The following is a 17855-nucleotide window of genomic DNA, read 5'->3' on the forward strand; positions in this document are numbered from 1 at the left end:
CAAATTGCAACCACTTACTGCCATTGGAACAAGTGGAGATAACTTTAAGACTTCTCTTCATTTAGAATACAACCTATTCAGGATAGAAATTACTTTAGCACCTTTCAGCCAAATTGGATTCCAACCTCAGCTGGTGTTTCTAGGTGACACAGAATAATAATTCATTGTACAAGAATACTGAACAAGCCTCACAGAAATCAAAGATGTATTTTACCATACTTCTACATCTAGAAGCTATTAAACAAACCAAGGCCTGATCTACCCTTTAAAGTTAAAACAGCAACACTCAAAAGTGATCTGCAAAATAAAGCTGTAAACTGGCTGTCCAGACTGAGAATACACTTATAATATGACAATTTTTACTAAAGTACTATCAAAAGGGATATTTTTTCACCCAGCAAACACCGCCCATTATGTATTAGACTCTTCGCAGGTAGAAGGGCCAAATCCTACCCAGTTCACCTCAACCCTCCATCCTTTCAGGAAAGGCCGATGTTTCAAAACTTAGCTGCATGGACTTTGACTTTCAGGCAACGAAAGGGTGAGAAATTACAAAGAAATAATAACGGAGAGATCAAAAAGCAAAAAGGACTAAAATGTAATGTAAGAACATGTGAGTGATTGGCAGCAATCACTGTTTTTCCATCTTAACCCACAGGAGCTAAAAATAAGTTCTATAATCAGAGAGAGAGGTGAGGAGAAAAAGAAGTCTGGATCTAACAAATTATTTAACTCACAAAATAACCTGACAAGAGTGCTGCAACCAGTGGATCTGTATGCTGGGCTGTTGAAGCACTAGCAAGAAAATAGGTTTTCCAGGAAGTAGCCCTTGCGCTTTTAATAAAAACCTCCCCATGGATGAAACTGAAACAAGGGTGGGCAGGGAAGGGAAGTGTGGGGTAGGGGGTGGGGTGCAGGCTGACAGAATCCTGCTGTGTGGAGATACAAGAATAAAGAAAAAAATGTGGCTTGCATTAAGACAGTTACAGAGAGGACCAACAGAAGGCAACTGATATGGCAAAGGGTTTAGGCAGGAAAGCAAATGGAAGTATTTCATACACGCCCACATAAATGCTCTAAGGTGAAATCTAAGGGACTTGCAAGAAAAACTCCATACTACCTCTGAGCATCACTTTTGGAAACAAATGCTGTCTATGGCTATGCTCAAATAATTTCATGTCTAGTAACATGTAATTTACGTTTGGAACATGTAATCTATAATTGCTTATCAGAATTTACTGTACTATCTTCCATGACATATCACGAGGGCTTATGTTGTACCACAAATGATTCAATAATCAACATTACTTTGAGCAGGCATGATGCAGAGAATAAGGGAAACAAAACTAATTGAACTTATTTTCTTTCTCTCAATACCTAGAAATAAACCAAGTCATTTACAAGGTTTTACGTAAGTTTGAAGTTCAGGGAGCAACAGGTTTCATGTGATTTTAACAGCTATTTTATCTCAGTGAATGAACAGATATAATTTTGGGCCTAATCTTAGAATAAAGTGACATCAAGTCCAGCGTATAGCTTTTTTGAGCAATTCTGATGAAAGAACTTTTTTTTCTTGTTTAAAATCCCCATTAAAATCCCCATTTAAATTCTGGACACAAAGACAATTCATGACAAACGTATGATTTGTAAAGATAATTTATTGTTTTTATACCCAAAAAAATCATTAGAATACTTAGAGAGTTTAAGTAATAAAGCCCATTTACATAGTCTGCCTTTTAATGACTTCTTTCCTTTAAGACCTCCTCTTTTTTCTTCCTCCCTTACTCTGTGACTTTTGTTTTCTGCCCTTAAATACAGGTTTGGCAGTCACCAAAATCATGTTTCCCAGTTCTTCATCCTCACCACTTGAGCTATTGTAGTTCTTTTTATGGTCGGCTGTCTCTGCTTTAGAGGCAATTTTCCTTCTTTTGCTCTTGTCTAAATTTCTGTTTTCTGATTCTTCTGCTGAGGAGTCACTAGAAGATTCTGAAAGATGCAAATTCCCAACAAAACCACCACCAAATAAATGTTCTTTTCTGGAATCTGAATGCCTTCTTTTCTTTCCACTTCCGATTTCTGTCACCATGGCCTGATGATCTGAGCAGCCTGAAGTACTTTCCCCTTTCATTTCTTTCTCCATAACAGCAGTAGCCTCTGAAATTTCATCAGCTTCTTCTTTTTCCTTTCTCTTTAGACAACTCACAGCTCTACGTAGTCTCTGACTTTTAATAACTTGTTTTTCATGTTGTGCTAATCTGAAGAACGAATCAATCCGAAGCTGAGTCTATCAAAAATAAAACAGTGAAACAGCTTTGGATGTTTTTTGTGACAGAAAGTCAGTTGTTACCTGAGCTATAATATGAAGCATTATAAATTAAAGCAGGATAAAGACTAATGAAATCAGAATGCACATAGATAATAAGATGCATTATTCCACTAATAACTGCACTTTATTATAAATTCTGCAAATTATGCAAGAACCTTGATAGAAACTAAGTAACAGGCAAAATGAGTGCACTTTTTATTAACATTGTGCGCATGATTTTACTTAGAAACACAACTCCATTTTAAACCCTAATACAGAGAATCTCTGTACTGCTCTTAAGTATGTCCTTGCAAAAACATGCTTAGCTGCAAGCTGTTAAAACAATAAAATGTTTACAAAGAAGATACTGTTAGTGCACTTTGTATTTGCATATGCTACTGCAACAAATGCTGTCATTTGAATGGAGTTATTGTATCACATGCTGCTACAGATTGGAGAATAGAACCAGAAGCAGTCAAACACAATGGATCTGTGCTAATTCAGCTACAGCTAGGCTTGCTGTACAGACTACACAAGTCCTCTTTATTGACCCTAAAATTGGCTAAGAGACAGATGCTTCCAAAGGTTGCTCTAGTCAGCCTGAAAGTACATGGATTTAACCTGCTTTGTGGTACTTTTCACTCCTTTGACTGACAGGGAGAGCCTAGAAGACTGGTGTAGACTACATCTCACTGATAGCAAACTAAAAGAATATGAGCTGAAGTAAACCGTTTTACAACTGAATTTCAGAGTATCACAGCATGCATCACTATTCACTTTTGAGTTGTATGAAAGTTCACAGTACATTTATTGGTAAAGTACAGTAATATTATAAATGGGCTCTTGATAAATGGTTCATTCTGCACTTCTCCTTACAGAATGAGTATGGTACCCAATGGTCCATTTCACTTTACTAAAATCTTAGGGGCATTCTTATGAATCAGTTTAAGAGACAATATAATGTCTCTTAAAAGCACTAAATGTACTGGAGGTACTTGTAGATCTACTTACATTCTGCTCAGAAAAGAAACTACAACCTGGATTTGAGGTAGGTACGTGATAAAGCTTTATATAAACTACTAAAATTACAACCATTTGAATTAGGCAGAATGCCTCACAATGAACCCAATCATAAAGAAATAAAATCTAGAGAATAATTTAAATATTTTTAAATATAAATACACATTAAGGTAAAAAATATCCAAATCCTAGTTTCTGAGAAATGCATGTTATAGGTTATAGCCTAGCTGTTCATTTCAAAACGCTTCTCTTAGAATTTTCCAGCTAGCCTTAAGGTATACATGGCTCTGTACCGTACCTGTTGCAAGTTCAGCTGTTTTATCACAGGCAAAAGGATTTCATCTGTTTTTGTCCTAGTCCAGCCAAAGTGATCTTTACAGAATATGCAGAAAGTTAAGGAATATTACAAAATGGCTATTGCTACTATTTTGTAAACACAAAATAAAAATTCCTCAAATAACCAATGCCTAGAGGAAAGTTTCTTCAGAGATTTTACTCCTACAAAAAGAGAAAATACCTTAAGTTATTAAAGCCAACTTATGCAGATGATTCTAGTATTATGCTATGTATTTTCATCATGACATTACATCTCTGTGAGTTACAGAACTCTAATATCAGCATTTCCAAAAGCATGTCTTCATAAAGAAAAAGTGCATTTTGGCTACGCAGCATTGTCATAATACACAACATCTATAAATAAACCTTAGTTTTACACTTACAAACACTGGAATTTTGGTTAACTGTTTAAAACACTATTAGCTCTGTATGCATTGCCATCTACTTTTCCACAATTCACTGCAGCTCAAGCTGCAACTGTTGCAAGAAATGGCATTACTGTAAGGAATGGGGTGAATAAACAGGTTTTGAAATCTACTTGTGAAAGACAGTACAGTTACAGAACTGTAATGTCACAAGTTGGTCAGTTCAGCTGTAAGACCCTGCATTCAGAGTGAAGCAGAAGGGCAGCACAAACCTCAAACACCATGCACGTATATCTACATTTTTTTCAATTCCAGAGTTAGTATCAGTGTAGGAAAGTACATTCAGCTGGGGTAAGGAGGTCCCTCATACCAGTGAGATGCTAAGAATTTGACACTCCATTACTGAGGCACTAGCTAGCCTTATGAACTTTAATCTGAGTATTTTTAGCTAGGAATTCCTGTTTTATAGTAAAAGGATATTCTCTAATCTGCTCTACATCAGGCTTCCCCCAGATGAATGAGCCCCTTGTCTCATCCACCACAGGCTTCAGGTATGCTTCTGCCACTGCTGGATTTGGGAAACCTGAAGAAAGCTGCAGCTCCCGCAATTTCTTCTTGACTTTGGTATCACGTGGATTAGGTCTGATTTTCTTATTCTTCTGAGCTTCATTCCACCACTCACTGAAAAACAGAGAAAAGTATTCACTTGTTCCCATAAAATGTAACTTGAAATGCTAAGACCCACTGTGCTACCTTAAATGGCTTTAATCAGACTCCCTACTTCAGCTACTGCATGGTATGAGATAGAAGGTTTTCAAATAAAAATAGCCAAAGGGGCATAAGAATCTGAAAGTAGAAAGGACAAAACATACAGTAAACAAAGCCACTGTCAGCCAAGGTAGGAAACATCACCTGGCTTCCTCCTAAGACGACAAATGGAAGGACATCCTGCATGTAGCAATCATTTTCTGGAGGGATTTTTTTTGTTTGTTTGTTTGGGTTTTTTTGGTATAAAAACCAAAGTTCAAAAAAACCAAACCAGAACAAAATAAACAAATTAAAAACCTTCTAACCAATCTGAGCAACCTGGTTTAGAGGAATCATAGAATGGCCAGGGTTGAAAATGAACATAACAACCATCTAGTTTCAACCCCCGTGCTATGTGCAGGGTCACCAACCGCTAGACCAGTCTGCCTAGAGCCACATCCAGCCTGGCCTTGAATGCCTCCAGGGATGGAAGTTGCCCCTGTGTATGGCAGGGGAGTTGGATCTAGATTGTCTTTATGGTCCCTTCCAACAAAAAACACCTTGTGATTCTGTGATCCTCACAATTGCCAATAGAATTGGCTTGGCACTCTTCAAACTTTGTTCTTCCCCACAGCCTACCTGTCTGTCTCTTTCCAGGTCATCCATTCCTCACTCATCAAGTCTCTTTTCTCTATGGGCAAACTACAGCACCTTCTCACATACTCAGGGAGAAACAACCTCGACTCCACTAGGAATCCAGCTCTGCAATGAACTCAGAGGCAGTTGCACAGTTTTAAAGCTGTTCTATTGTCTTCACTAGTCTTGCTGCATCAACACATCGTTTTGATTACCTGCCATTTCAAGTACCGATACAACAGAGTTACATATTTTATAGTTAAGTTAGCCTCCTTGATGATGTTTGTTGTATACTTAAGTAGCAGAAAATATATCCACTAACACTGATATTACAGAAAAATAAGAAAGAAAAACAACAAAATCCAGCAAAGCATACGCAAATTTTAGGAGAGGTTCCAATCCATGTCCAGGAAATTCATTTAAGATCTCCATTGCTGTTACAAAGCCAACATTTGGGATTCCCTCAGTGTAGTCACTTCCAAGCAAATACGCCAAATTAATTAACTTGCTTCGATCTAACCCTGTAAAAGAAAGTATGTAAACCAAATATAGCCACTGGATTCCTCATATATTCTCTTACAAATTAAAAATACTGTATTTTCTGAAAGACAAACAACAAAAGAAATATACATGCATTCACATCTGGATTTGCTAAATTATATTCTAGAGCAGTGTTAATACACTACTGCTTCCTCAAGCACCACAGCTGTATTTTCTACATAAGCACAGTTTAGCATATCTTGCCAAAATTAAATTGTTATAATGTAGAAACTCGGATTTCCACAATGGTCTTCAAGAAGAGAGTTTATTTTACATGTATTTCTCAAGAATTTATATATATATATATATTTTTTTTTTGCTATCCTTTTCTCATCTATATATATATATTTTGCTATCCTTTTCTCATCTAATGCTGACCTGAATTTAATAACTCCTAAATCAGAAACAAAAATATTCAAGTCTTCAGTTCCATAATATCAATGCCTCTACTTCTTGAAAGAGTTCCCACACTGGACCAGCAGACTAAAAGAGCATCTGAAACAGCTAGAAAGAAGGAAGAACTCACTAGACCATTTCTACATGGTAATAAGATCTTCTGAAACCAGAGTGATTTCCAGTGAGTAGCTTCAGGAGTTTAGATAAAAAAGAAATATTTCTGTGGAGAAAAGGAGGGATGTGTATCTCAGCACACATCAGAACACTAGTCAGGATATTCAACAACTGTCAAGAAAGACAGAATTGTTTTATACTACTTTTCAATGCATTAAACTGCAGAGGAATGTGACAAAGATAGATTATGCCTATTTTTTATTATGCCTATAAAAAATGCCTATTTTTTATATATAAATAAATAACTAATCTGGTTTATTACATTAATGATGACTAAAAATCATGCATGTACTTTTATAGAACTTCTTCCCAAGTAAACTACAGTGGCATATCTAAAATAAGGAGGGGGAAAAAGGTTTCATCCACTTTGCTGAGAAAAGAAAACAGAGATACATTTTCCACTGCATGCTGAATTTCACATACTGAAGGTATTAAAATACTATTTCAAAGACCATATCCTAAAAGTGACAGAGTGACTTTAAAAAGAGTTCTAGGTTGTTTTTTTAATTATTATTATTATTATTTTGTTTATGCAGAATTGGCTCATATTTTTCTCAATATACTACATAACACTAAAGCTCAACATTTCAACATAATTAGCAATGATCTGATTAGGAAGTCACAAGAACAATCAGAAGAAAAAAATGTCAATATTAAATGAAAAACCTTCTTACATAGCACACTGGATCCCTTTTTAATCATTATGTGTCAATATATCCAAAATAAATGTTCATCTGGCAATAAAAACAGCAATCCAACTGAATGTCTTTAGAGACTTTACAAAGAACATTGCATTTTATGCATATGTTATCTGTTTCTGTAGGAAATCCAACTTCAAAAAGATACATGGCAAAACTGTCTTATCAAAGACTGTAGCTACAATCACTGGCCCTTACCCAGCTGGTTTTGAAAATCAATATACTGGTAATATTCCACATATTTGTTTCGACTGAAGAAATTTTTATAAACGTGTCGTGCACCAAATAACCAAACATCACTATCATCAGTGATTGTCCCAGAGGTCTGATCAGTGAGGTCCAATATAGCACACTGTGCCTCTGCTTCCATAGGAGCTTCAATGTACGGAATGCCAAATAGGCGGAGAAGCTCCTGTAGGATGAAGACAAAACAGTTAATATTTCATCTGAAAAATGAACTGTAATATACTTCTATGTGACCCAAAAAAGCTAAATTCACACTTAGCAGGTATCTAATATTTCAGAGCAAATCTTAATTTCCACTGAAAAGTACTAGGCACAGTTAAGTCAAGGCAAAAGTCCCACTTACTCAACTCAGGCAGATAGTGCCATCCAAGTCAAGCACTGCTGGTGCACACTATTACTACAGAGATTGAGAATCTCCTATTTTAATTATACAAAAAAATTAAGCATTGTTCTTTCATTAACTATTACTTCCACATGGACAGAAGTCCATATATTACAATAACATTTATGTGGATTCCATGAAAAAAAAGTGCAGATTGAAAAAAAAAATTAGTCATCAACTTAGCTCACAAAAGTAATAGAAAGGATATCAGAAACGTGTATCAGGCAACTAACAGCAGGCAGACTACACATTGTGTGAGGATAATGTTTTGATCTATTTAACACTATCTGCTTTTATATAATGCATTATTTAACCTCAGATAAATAACCCACACACTAGGTTTATATGCAAGTGTTAATTACACAGTTCTGGATTACTTCATCTCTATGAATTACACTTTCCATTCATACCACTGCTCCCAGTTTAGACATAATAATCACTGCAAAACCTAAGATATAAATTATTTAGTATATATTTGGTAAATGAATGTATGTATACATTTATGTACATATGTACATATATATATACATACACACGTGTGCATCTATGTACTGCATATATTGTGCAGTACCATTATATGGCATGTAATATTATAAAGTACAATCTATTGTCCTTTAAAAACTCTGAAGAAACAATCAGTAAATGCACAGGAAAGAAAAATTTCCATCACTTTATAACCATACAAATTATCCCTTTTATACAAAGAAAATACAAGTGTTTGTGTAAGTTTCAGAAATTATTCTAGTAATTTTATTACATCATATATACCATTACTAGTCTGCCATATTGTATCATCTCAGAGACACTGTATTCAAGTAGTCCTTGCATTATGCTGGATTAGCCTTCCAATGTGAATAGTCAAACGAAGGCTAAAGGCTTATGCAAATATTATTGGTGAGATTCCTTAAAAAGATCAAATTGATCCACACTTAAAAAACTGGTGCTTTAAAAATGTTGATTTACTCATAATTTTATTATTATTTTATAGTCTTATATCATTTACTTAAAATTCTTGGAATTGAGGATTCATCAGTAGTTTAAATATTTAAAAATCAAGCAGACTGAAGAAAATAAGCCCCTAAGAGGAAGAAAACATTTGAAGTCAGGGGTGAGAGGGCATATCATACATTGTATCAAATTGAAATGATTCAATGAATTACCTGGCTTTCCAAGAACATTTGTCCTGTTACAGAAGTAGCAACACGCTCCTGCTGCTGTTTTTGAGACTGAAGCATTTCCTGCTCAGCAGAAAGGTCGTTTTCTAATTCTTCTAGTTCTTCCTGAAAAATAAAACAAGTTTTTGGTCACTTCAACCATTTTATACTTTACCTCAGAATCCCTATGTCCACAACTAGTAGTATAAGTTCCATTAATTCATGTCAGGAAACCGTCAGAGCTTCTCTTACGCAGTGAATTATAAGATCATACCTAGGTCTCCTCATCAGAGTGCTAAAAGCTTTCAGATATTGTTTAACTGTCATCTTTAAAAAATGCCCCTACAGAATTTAAATAAATAGGTGAAAGCTATGAAACAGTAAAAGTCCCCTAATGATTTTCCTTGAAAAGTATTTTGAGACAGAGCACTTTGCTATCAGCTTAAAACAAGTATCAAAGTTACCAAACTGATGTCTTGCCACTCATTTTCTGCATCTTTACTATTATCTTCTTTTTCAGCATTCTGACTGTCTGCCAGCTGCACTTCATCAGACTCATTCAGCAAGTTCTGTGTGACAATATCACGTCCATCTTCCTCCATTTCTGAAAGTGCTGTTTTATCACCCAGTCTCTCATCACATTCAGTAGAAAATTCATCCTCATTACTGATTACAGTGTCCACTTCAATAAAGCTTCCTATAAAGGGAGAACACAGAGCACAGCTTCTTGTTGTCTGTTTAAAAAATACATGTTTCAACTTATTTTTTAGTTGGGCAGTGGGTTGGTTTGTTTTTTTGTTTTGGTATTGGGTTTGCTGGTTTTTGTTTTGTTGGTTTTGCTATATGAAATAAACAGATACAAGAATTGTGAAACAAACAAATAAACAAAAAAAGTAGTTAACCATCCATGTATAAGTTAATTGAGTTTAAGGTATAGAAAAACATTCTTTCCTGCTTTTCCATATTGTGTACCCAGGCATAGCACTATGGGGAAAATAGAGCTCAGATTTTCTTTCCAATTCCAGTGTGTGTAGGAATAGATGTGTTTAAAAGCATTTCTTACAAGGAAAGAAAGGTTAAATTCAATTGACTTCAAATACAGTAAGGCTTTATCTTCTTATCTTTTCACTCAATTAAAATGCACATACCATCAGAATCACTGTCTTCAGACTGTGATGCCCCTTCTCTTTCCTCCTTAGGACCTTCTGTTGCTGGAAGAATTTCAGTTTCCTTTTGTACCTCAAATACATTATTTTCTGTCTGTGAATGAACTTCCTCTATAATTTTACAAACTTTCAAGTTTTCCTCAGTTTTAGAAAATTCTGCTGTTTCACCATGAATCAAAGGCCCTATGCTAGCTTGTGAAGGGGAACAGCTTGGCTTCTGAATGCACAAGCTCACATCCTTGTCTTCCAAATAAGTTGAGTCTATTTTTGAACCATCTACTTCTGTGTCTACAACTTCTTTTCCTTTTCCATTATCATCAACACAAGAGTAATTTTTATCTGTGGACATACTGGTGCCCTCGGGCGTAACATGACTTTTCCCCAACTCCTGACCTTTTTGTTCAAATTCAATGTCCTGTATAATTGTTTGGTTTGATGAATGAATTGTAGATCTAAGTATTTCTTTATCCTCCTTAACTTCAGGAATCTGATCCTCCTCATCTGAGCTACTAAGAAGAAACTCCTTTGCTTTTGACCTTTCTGTTTGCACTCTATCAGTTCTAACAGTAACAACTTCCTCCTTCTCGTCGTCATCATTCAGAGCTTGCTGAATTGCCTGCAGTGTTCTTGGAGACACACTGCCTTCTTCCATTACAGACCGAGTCAGGTTTAGTTGTTCTTTATCTTCACCTCCCAGTTCTTCTTCTGAGCTGCTTTCCACCATTGCTGCCTGGATAGCAAGCAATGTTCGGGGAGAGGGTGGTGCTGTTATTACATTGTCATCTTTCTCTGCCTGCAACTTGTCAGATGTAATTAACTTTGCATTAGCTGGAGATTCATTAATTTTATTCAATTCAGACCTTTCTGATGAAGGTCCTTCAGTAGCTTCCGAGTCTTTACTAGTAGCTTCTTTTGCTTGAAAACCTGGAAAAAATAGGTTTATTCAAGATAAAATGCTGTTTTGTACTAGCACTTCACACTACATAAGAAAAAAAAACATCATTTGAAGATTAATAAGCCAGTTTTCTACATTTGCCAATCATATTTAATTATGTCTAATAGTAAAGTAAATTTCACTACATACACCCATAAACAATATCCAGGTCTTTTCTTAAAATTAACAGCTGCAGATTGCACATACTGAGTAATAGGTTTTATAGCCACTGACAATACAGTATTTGTGTTTAAAGGTTGGCACCCCTATGATATGATATTACAAGCTCTTAAAGTGAAGACCCGACATACCTTTTATTAAGATATAGTGAGAAGAGTCTTCAGAGATTATCCTCCTAGATTCCATTTCTTTCACAAAACCACCTTCATTCTCATACTGTGTTCGGATTTGACCCGAGTGCTGCTGATTCAACTCTTTTTCTACATTTTCTATGCACTGTCTGAGGTGACTTTTCTTAAGCAAACCCCTAAGCTGGTACTGGGAAAAGTCATTGGAGTCCTTCATAAAAAAAAAAAGAATCCAAGTCAATTTAAAAAAAAATGACACTAAATGCACCTTTTAAGCAAGTGCAATTATCATGCTCTGGAAAGACTTTTATAGAAGTATTTTCTTATTTCCTTTAAGTAGGTAACATTTGGCATTTACTGACTGCTGCACTCACAAGTGACAACGCTGTTACTGCTGCAATACATGACAGAATTCTAAAAGATACCATTAAAGAGTTCTGAATGCTGGTTAAACACAATGAGATCTAAATGATGTGATCAACAAAAGCTAGCTGGCTAACAGAACTAGTCCCCATCTTAACAACAATGCAATTACAACAGAATCCACACGTGGGTGGTTTTAAGATGCTGCCCACCACAAAATGGTCCTTAGCTTGCACTGAAGCACAAGCTATCATTCCATCCGATACTGAACTTTAAAAATATTTGTGCTCCATAAAGCTATCTGTAAGCAGCACTGTAGGATTCCCTGCTCATCTCTGAATGGCTTTAGCATCACATCTAAGTTACAAACACGCAGGTCTTTTCCCAGTTGCGAGCTGCCCTAACAATCTGGGGGTTTGTAATCCAAGCTGTACTCATTCTGCCTGACTTATCTGCATTAGCAGCATGTTCCTGAAACACTGAAACACTGGGCATGATGCTGCTGAGGGGTGAGACACAGCATGCTTTTTTCATTCTTGCCAAACCGAATTAGCTCTGCCAATTTCAGTAGAAATTAAGAGATAGGACACTGAATGCACACATGGGAAGGATCTGTTAGGAGTCATTACTTCCTTGTTTTTCCTTCCCCTTATCATAACATTTCTCATTAAATAGAGTCGTGAGTAAAGCTCTCCAGATGCGACTCATCTGCAATAGAACAATTCCAATGGCTTGACACTATTTTTAATATTACCTCTGGCATTGCTTCAAATAATGTTCTGTTTCGTTTTGTAAGTTCCTTCATATCGGTCAAGATCTCATGTTTTACTTCTGGAGGCAGCTTGTTAAAATCTTCTGAATCTATATCTATAGCATGGGGGTTTTCAAATAATTGTTCCTATTAAAAAAATGGGAAAAATATATACATTTATTTTGCATGACAGCCTCAAAACAGTGAAATATTTTCATCATCCTTTCAAATTAAAAAAAAAAAAACCCTACAAAATCTTTGCTACTATTTCCTATACTGTTTGATGCACACTATGTAATCTGCAACTTTAAAACTTGGTTTCATTCTTTTTATAAAAATATATTTAGCATGAATCACAGAAGCAAGTCTTACAGCCTCAGCAAGTCTGATTTTATCCTTCCAAAGAGGTTGTTTTTTTCTCTTTTCAAACTATTTCAAACACTGACAGTATTTCCAAGAGAGTTTATTTAATGTTGCGCTTTTTTCCTGCTTGGGTGAAAGAAAAAATAACTTTACAGTTCATTACACATTCTGCTTAGCTGATGTGTTTCTTTTCTCGTCTTCCCCTAAGATCAGCACATCAGAAAGGAATACAGTTTGTCTGTGAAAACTCAAAGACCAATGCATTTTAACGTCAATCTGTACTCAGATAAGTATGCAAATTCTGTTCAATGTGCTGTCTTATCTGCGCATACACATGTGGAAAAAATGCACACATTTCATTTTTTGATATTACAAAAGAAACACTTTTATTCCAGAGAAAGTAGTCTAAAAGGAAGCCATAAAACATTCCTATTCTGCTGTGTTCAAGTGAAGAAAATTCAATTTATATTTTTAGATTTGTAGGAAGTCATGGCATTCTTAAAATCAACTTGCTTACTTGGTCAGGAATGTTGTAGTAACACCTACACCTTCAAACCAAAACTTTTTTTTTTTTTAATTATTTAAAGAAACTTAATAATAGCACTTAAATGACAGGATAGTTCACAATAACAAGGGAATTAGAATGCATTTACCTGCAATAACTTTTTCTGGGTCATTCTTATTTCCCATTCTTTTTCTTCTTCCTCCTCTGAGCTAAAATCACAGCAAGAAAAAAGACGTAGACATTTCCTCATGTAAATGAAATTTGTATTTTAAGCAAAAGGATATTAGCCTTCCCTTCCTGACACTTAGGAAAAAAAATAATAAAATCACACACAACAGCACAAATACACACAAGTATTTGTACACAAGTACACACGCACAAATAAAATGGCTTAGACTGAAGAGGAATTCAGAGATCATCTAGTTAAAACCCCACAGCTGTGGGCAGGGTTGCCACCCAATAGATCAGGCTGCCCAGGATCCCATCCAACCTGGCCTTGAACATCTCCACAGATAAGGCAGCCTCTCAGGGTAATCTGTTCCTGTACATCACCATCCACTGAGTAAAAAATTTCTTCTTAACATCTAACCTAAATCCCCTTTTAATTTAAAGTCATGTCTCTTGTTCTGTCACTATTAGACCATTTAAAAAGTTGGTCCCCCTCCCGCTTGTAAGCTCCCTTCAAGTACTGGAAGGCTGCAATGAGGTCTCTCCGGAGCCTTCTGCAAGCTAAACAAGCCCAGCTCCCTCACTCCATCTTCATAGGAGAGGTGCTTCAGTCCTCTGATCATCTTTGTGGCCCTCCTCCAGATCCACATCCCTCCTGTACTGGGGGCCCCAGGGCTGGACACAGTACTCCAGATGGGGCTTTGCACAGGCAGAGCAGTGGTGGACAATCACCTCCCTTGCTCTTATTTAAGATGTTGTATATTTGACAAATAAGAAGTCTACTTATTCTCAGTGCATCTACACCACTGGATGAGGGGACACAAACCAGCATCCAGCTGTCACACACCAGCCACCCACTTGAACGCTCAGGTTCATTTACTCTCATAGATGTAGCCACAGAAAGTGAGGTAACACTTTCAGCCCCCTATATGATTTCAGGGTAGAAATCTAATCTGTGGGCCAAAAGCTTGTGCTATTAGTTACTTTAAAATAAATAATTAGACGGCATCTGGATCCAAGCTACAATCCAATCTGTCCAAAAAGAAACTGAAATAAAACACAAAGTGAAGATACGTTACATATTAAGGAATCATACAGGTCAAAAGCCTTCCAACAACTTCAAAAACAGTGTCTTATACTCTTATCTGAGTTTATTACAGTCATTTAAGCTGTTTTTCTTAACCCTACCTACCTGTTCTTCTCGTCATCCTCTATAGAAGGCAATACATACATATCATCAATTTCTTCTCTTCGAACTTGTGTAATACTGGGATAAACTTCATTGCTGAGGGAAAAAGAAAAGACAACAATGATTTTTAGCTACATAAAAGTTACTTGCCACATATAAACAAAGGCAAAATAATTTTTATTCCTGCCTTTTGCCTGTAAGAGCAGCTTTGATAGCTTGTCTCTTCAGAAATGTTTTCAAGAGTTTCTCTGCAGTTTTCCTGGAATCAATGACGGCCAATTCCTTCCTGTGTCTTCGCTTTGCCTGTGAACAATAAACACCAGTTAATTTTGCTGGATGCTGAAGATATGCATCAAGTGAACAACACTTAGAATTCTGCATGCTGAGCCTATGTGCATCTCCTAACTCACTCTACATAGACATAGCCTTCAAATTCTCTAAGTCTGGGTCAGCGTCCTCTGTGGGACTCAGTAGTGGTTTTCAGCTTCTGGGTACAAATGCTTGCAAGAGTCATGTTCAGATCCATTCTGAAGTAGAAGTCAGCCTTTTGCCATCATCCACCTCTCTACAATCTGGTTGGTGTGAAGATCAAACCTGAAAATATATCAGTCAAAAGGGAGAAGCTGCATGCTCCAAGAGCTGACAAAGACTGAGATTGTGAAGAACATCTGCACAACAGTGTGCTTCAAGCCCTCCACTCTCATGACTCAAGTACAAACAGAATTCAAGGAATTTTAAAATGGCTACTCAGTATCAACAGACGTACCATATTTTGTATTGCAGTGACTCAGAAAAGGTACATACCAAGGTCTGCCTCTTCAGAAGTGGTGCCTCCCCATCAAAAACAAAGACAGGCCGAATTCGAAAGAACAGCAACTTGCAGAGTCGATTAAAAAGAGTGAGGAGATGAGCATTTTGTATAGTATTACCATGACGATCTCTGACTCCCTTTACTGCCTGGTTCAACCAAATACTGATATCTTAAAGAATGGTTAAGAGGAGATAACATGTAATCTCACGTCTGTATCATATTAACAGTTTCTATAAAGCGCAGATTTAACTGAGCGGCTCACTGTTCCATGCTTAGCCTACTGAACCCACTGTTATCCATATATCTGTGAACTTCAAAGAATAAATCCTTGCTTCTCTTGTCTTGGACAAAGAGTAAAATTGAAACTGCTGTGCAGCAAGCAGTATGTCCTCAGTAATGTTTATAAATAAAAGAAGGGTACCCTACTTCCACATCTTTCTAACATTTTTCTAGCATTTAACCAAGTGTTACCATTTAACCAAAAGTTACAAACAATTATCATAGAATCATTTGAGTTGGAAAGAACCTTTAAAGGTCATCTACTCCAACTCCTTGCAATGAACGGGGACACTTACAGTAGATCAGGCTGCTCAGAGCCCTTTCCAGACTGACCTCGAATGTCTCCAGGAATGGGGCATCCACCACCTCTCTGGGCAACCTGTCCACTGCTTCACTACCCTTATCATAAAAAACTTTTTCTTTATTTCCAATCTAAATCCTACTAAAAATTGTTCTAGTTTGAAGCCATTTCCCCTTGTCCTATCACAGGAGACCCTGCTAAAGTCTGTCCCCTTCCTTCTTATAGCCCCCCTAAAAGGCTGCTCTCAGGTCTCTCTGGAGCCTTCTCTTCACTAAGATGAACAGCCCCAGCTCTCTCAGCCTGTCCTTGTAGGAGAGGTGTTCCATCCCTTGGTTCATTTTTATGGCACTCCTTTGGATGCACTCAAACAGGTCCACATCTCTCCTGTGCTGAGGACTCCACATCTGGACAGAGTACTCCAGGTGAGGCCTCACCAGCACACAGTAGAAGGGCAAAATATCAAAGTATTGTCACAATTTAAAATAAAAAAAATTAAAAAGCTGTTCATGTAGAATTAAGTGAAGTGGTTTGAATAAATTCTCTTACAAATTTGGCTCCTCAGCCTTACTTTAAAGGATACCCACAGCAAGAATTTTTCCTTCCAGTGTTTCTGGGTTGACAGGTCTTCCAGTGCACTCCAGCAGCTTCCAAAGCCCTTGAACTCCCATTGCCCTTTCTTAGCTACTTTGAGAGAGAAGAATCCAAGAGGCACAGTTCAAATTAGAACCCAAAGACTGCATGAACCACTTAATTTTTACCAGCGAAAATTCAAGAGCGTTATTACCACAGACAGAAATAACCCAAACAATCCCACACCAAGACTGAAACAAGGTTTTATTAAAAGCTGTCTGCTAAAGTAACTCACCACCACAAGCACTGTGGTGGAGAAAAGGCGCTGAAAGGAGATGCACCTCCTGTCAAGTTCTGCTAAGGAGGACAGGCCCACCCCCACGGGACACGGCCGTCAATCTGTTGCAGAAGCCGCGAATACCGCCCCACCGCTTCGGATGACTCCCTCAGGGTTTAACACATGAGAACCCCCAGACGTCGGTCAAGAGCGACACGGGTCTGCGCTCCCCGAGACCGCCCGGTACTGGCTAATCGCTCTGACCCCAGCGAGGGACCGAACCGCCCTCGGAACGATCTTCTGCGCGTGTAGCACCGCTCACCTGTGGGGCCCCGCGCCCAGCGGCGCGGGAGGAGCCCGGGGGCGGAGTCCGACGCGACAGGGGGACGCCCGAGCCACGCCGAGAAGCCCCCCACCGTCACACAACCTACTGCTGCGAGGCGCGCATGCGCGCTCTCCGCCCTGCCGCGCTGCCGGCCGGGAAGGGCGACTCACGGGGTGGAGCTGAGCGCCATGATGTGCGGGGAGGTACCGCCCCACACAGACCTCGCTAGGGAACGGAGCTCAGCCGCTTAAAGTGAGCTGAATTCCCAGCCCAAATTCAGCTTGCAGAAATAAATGTTCGCCTGGAAACCGCTTGAAAGTTTTCAAGAGCTTTGTTCAACCATCAGCCTGAAAGCTGGAGGAAGCTACGTAGTAGAAGGGTATGCAGCCTTCTGAGCAAAGCAGTCCTCACCCCAGGGTTAGTCAGCTAAAGAGGTGAGATAGAAGGAAGAAATTATTCCTAGAAAGAGTGGCGAAGCACTGGCACAGGCTGCCCAGGGAGGTGGTGGAGTCACTGTCCCTGGAGGTGCTCGAGAACTGTGTGTGC

At 37.9% G+C, this 17855-nt stretch overlaps 1 protein-coding gene across 3 annotated transcripts; it reads right to left on the reverse strand.

Moving 5' to 3' along the window:
• Positions 1 to 1640: 1640 nt before the first annotated feature.
• Positions 1641 to 17443, reverse strand: ERCC5 (ERCC excision repair 5, endonuclease). Of its 3 annotated transcripts, none has more exons than NM_001034823.3 (16): positions 17307 to 17443; positions 16718 to 16818; positions 15551 to 15726; positions 14934 to 15049; positions 14750 to 14842; positions 13538 to 13598; positions 12525 to 12668; positions 11411 to 11618; positions 10148 to 11089; positions 9464 to 9696; positions 9006 to 9125; positions 7416 to 7629; positions 5786 to 5930; positions 4507 to 4707; positions 3624 to 3708; positions 1641 to 2284 (listed from the first exon to the last, which is right to left on the reverse strand). In NM_001034823.3, the coding sequence occupies exons 2-16, from the start codon at positions 16803 to 16805 to the stop codon at positions 1754 to 1756; spliced, it is 3357 nt and encodes a 1118-aa protein (NP_001029995.2). In that variant the 5' UTR covers positions 16806 to 16818; positions 17307 to 17443; the 3' UTR covers positions 1641 to 1753. The 3 variants fall into 3 exon arrangements, with proteins under 3 accessions (NP_001029995.2, XP_015130002.1, XP_015130007.1); XM_015274516.3 differs by having other exon boundaries at positions 16718 to 16821; XM_015274521.4 differs by lacking the exons at positions 16718 to 16818; positions 17307 to 17443 and adding an exon at positions 15157 to 15340 and having other exon boundaries at positions 15551 to 15678.
• Positions 17444 to 17855: the final 412 nt, after the last annotated feature.

The sequence above is a fragment of the Gallus gallus genome, chromosome 1 (genome assembly GCF_016699485.2).
Source record: "Gallus gallus isolate bGalGal1 chromosome 1, bGalGal1.mat.broiler.GRCg7b, whole genome shotgun sequence".
Lineage (NCBI taxonomy): Eukaryota > Metazoa > Chordata > Aves > Galliformes > Phasianidae > Gallus > Gallus gallus.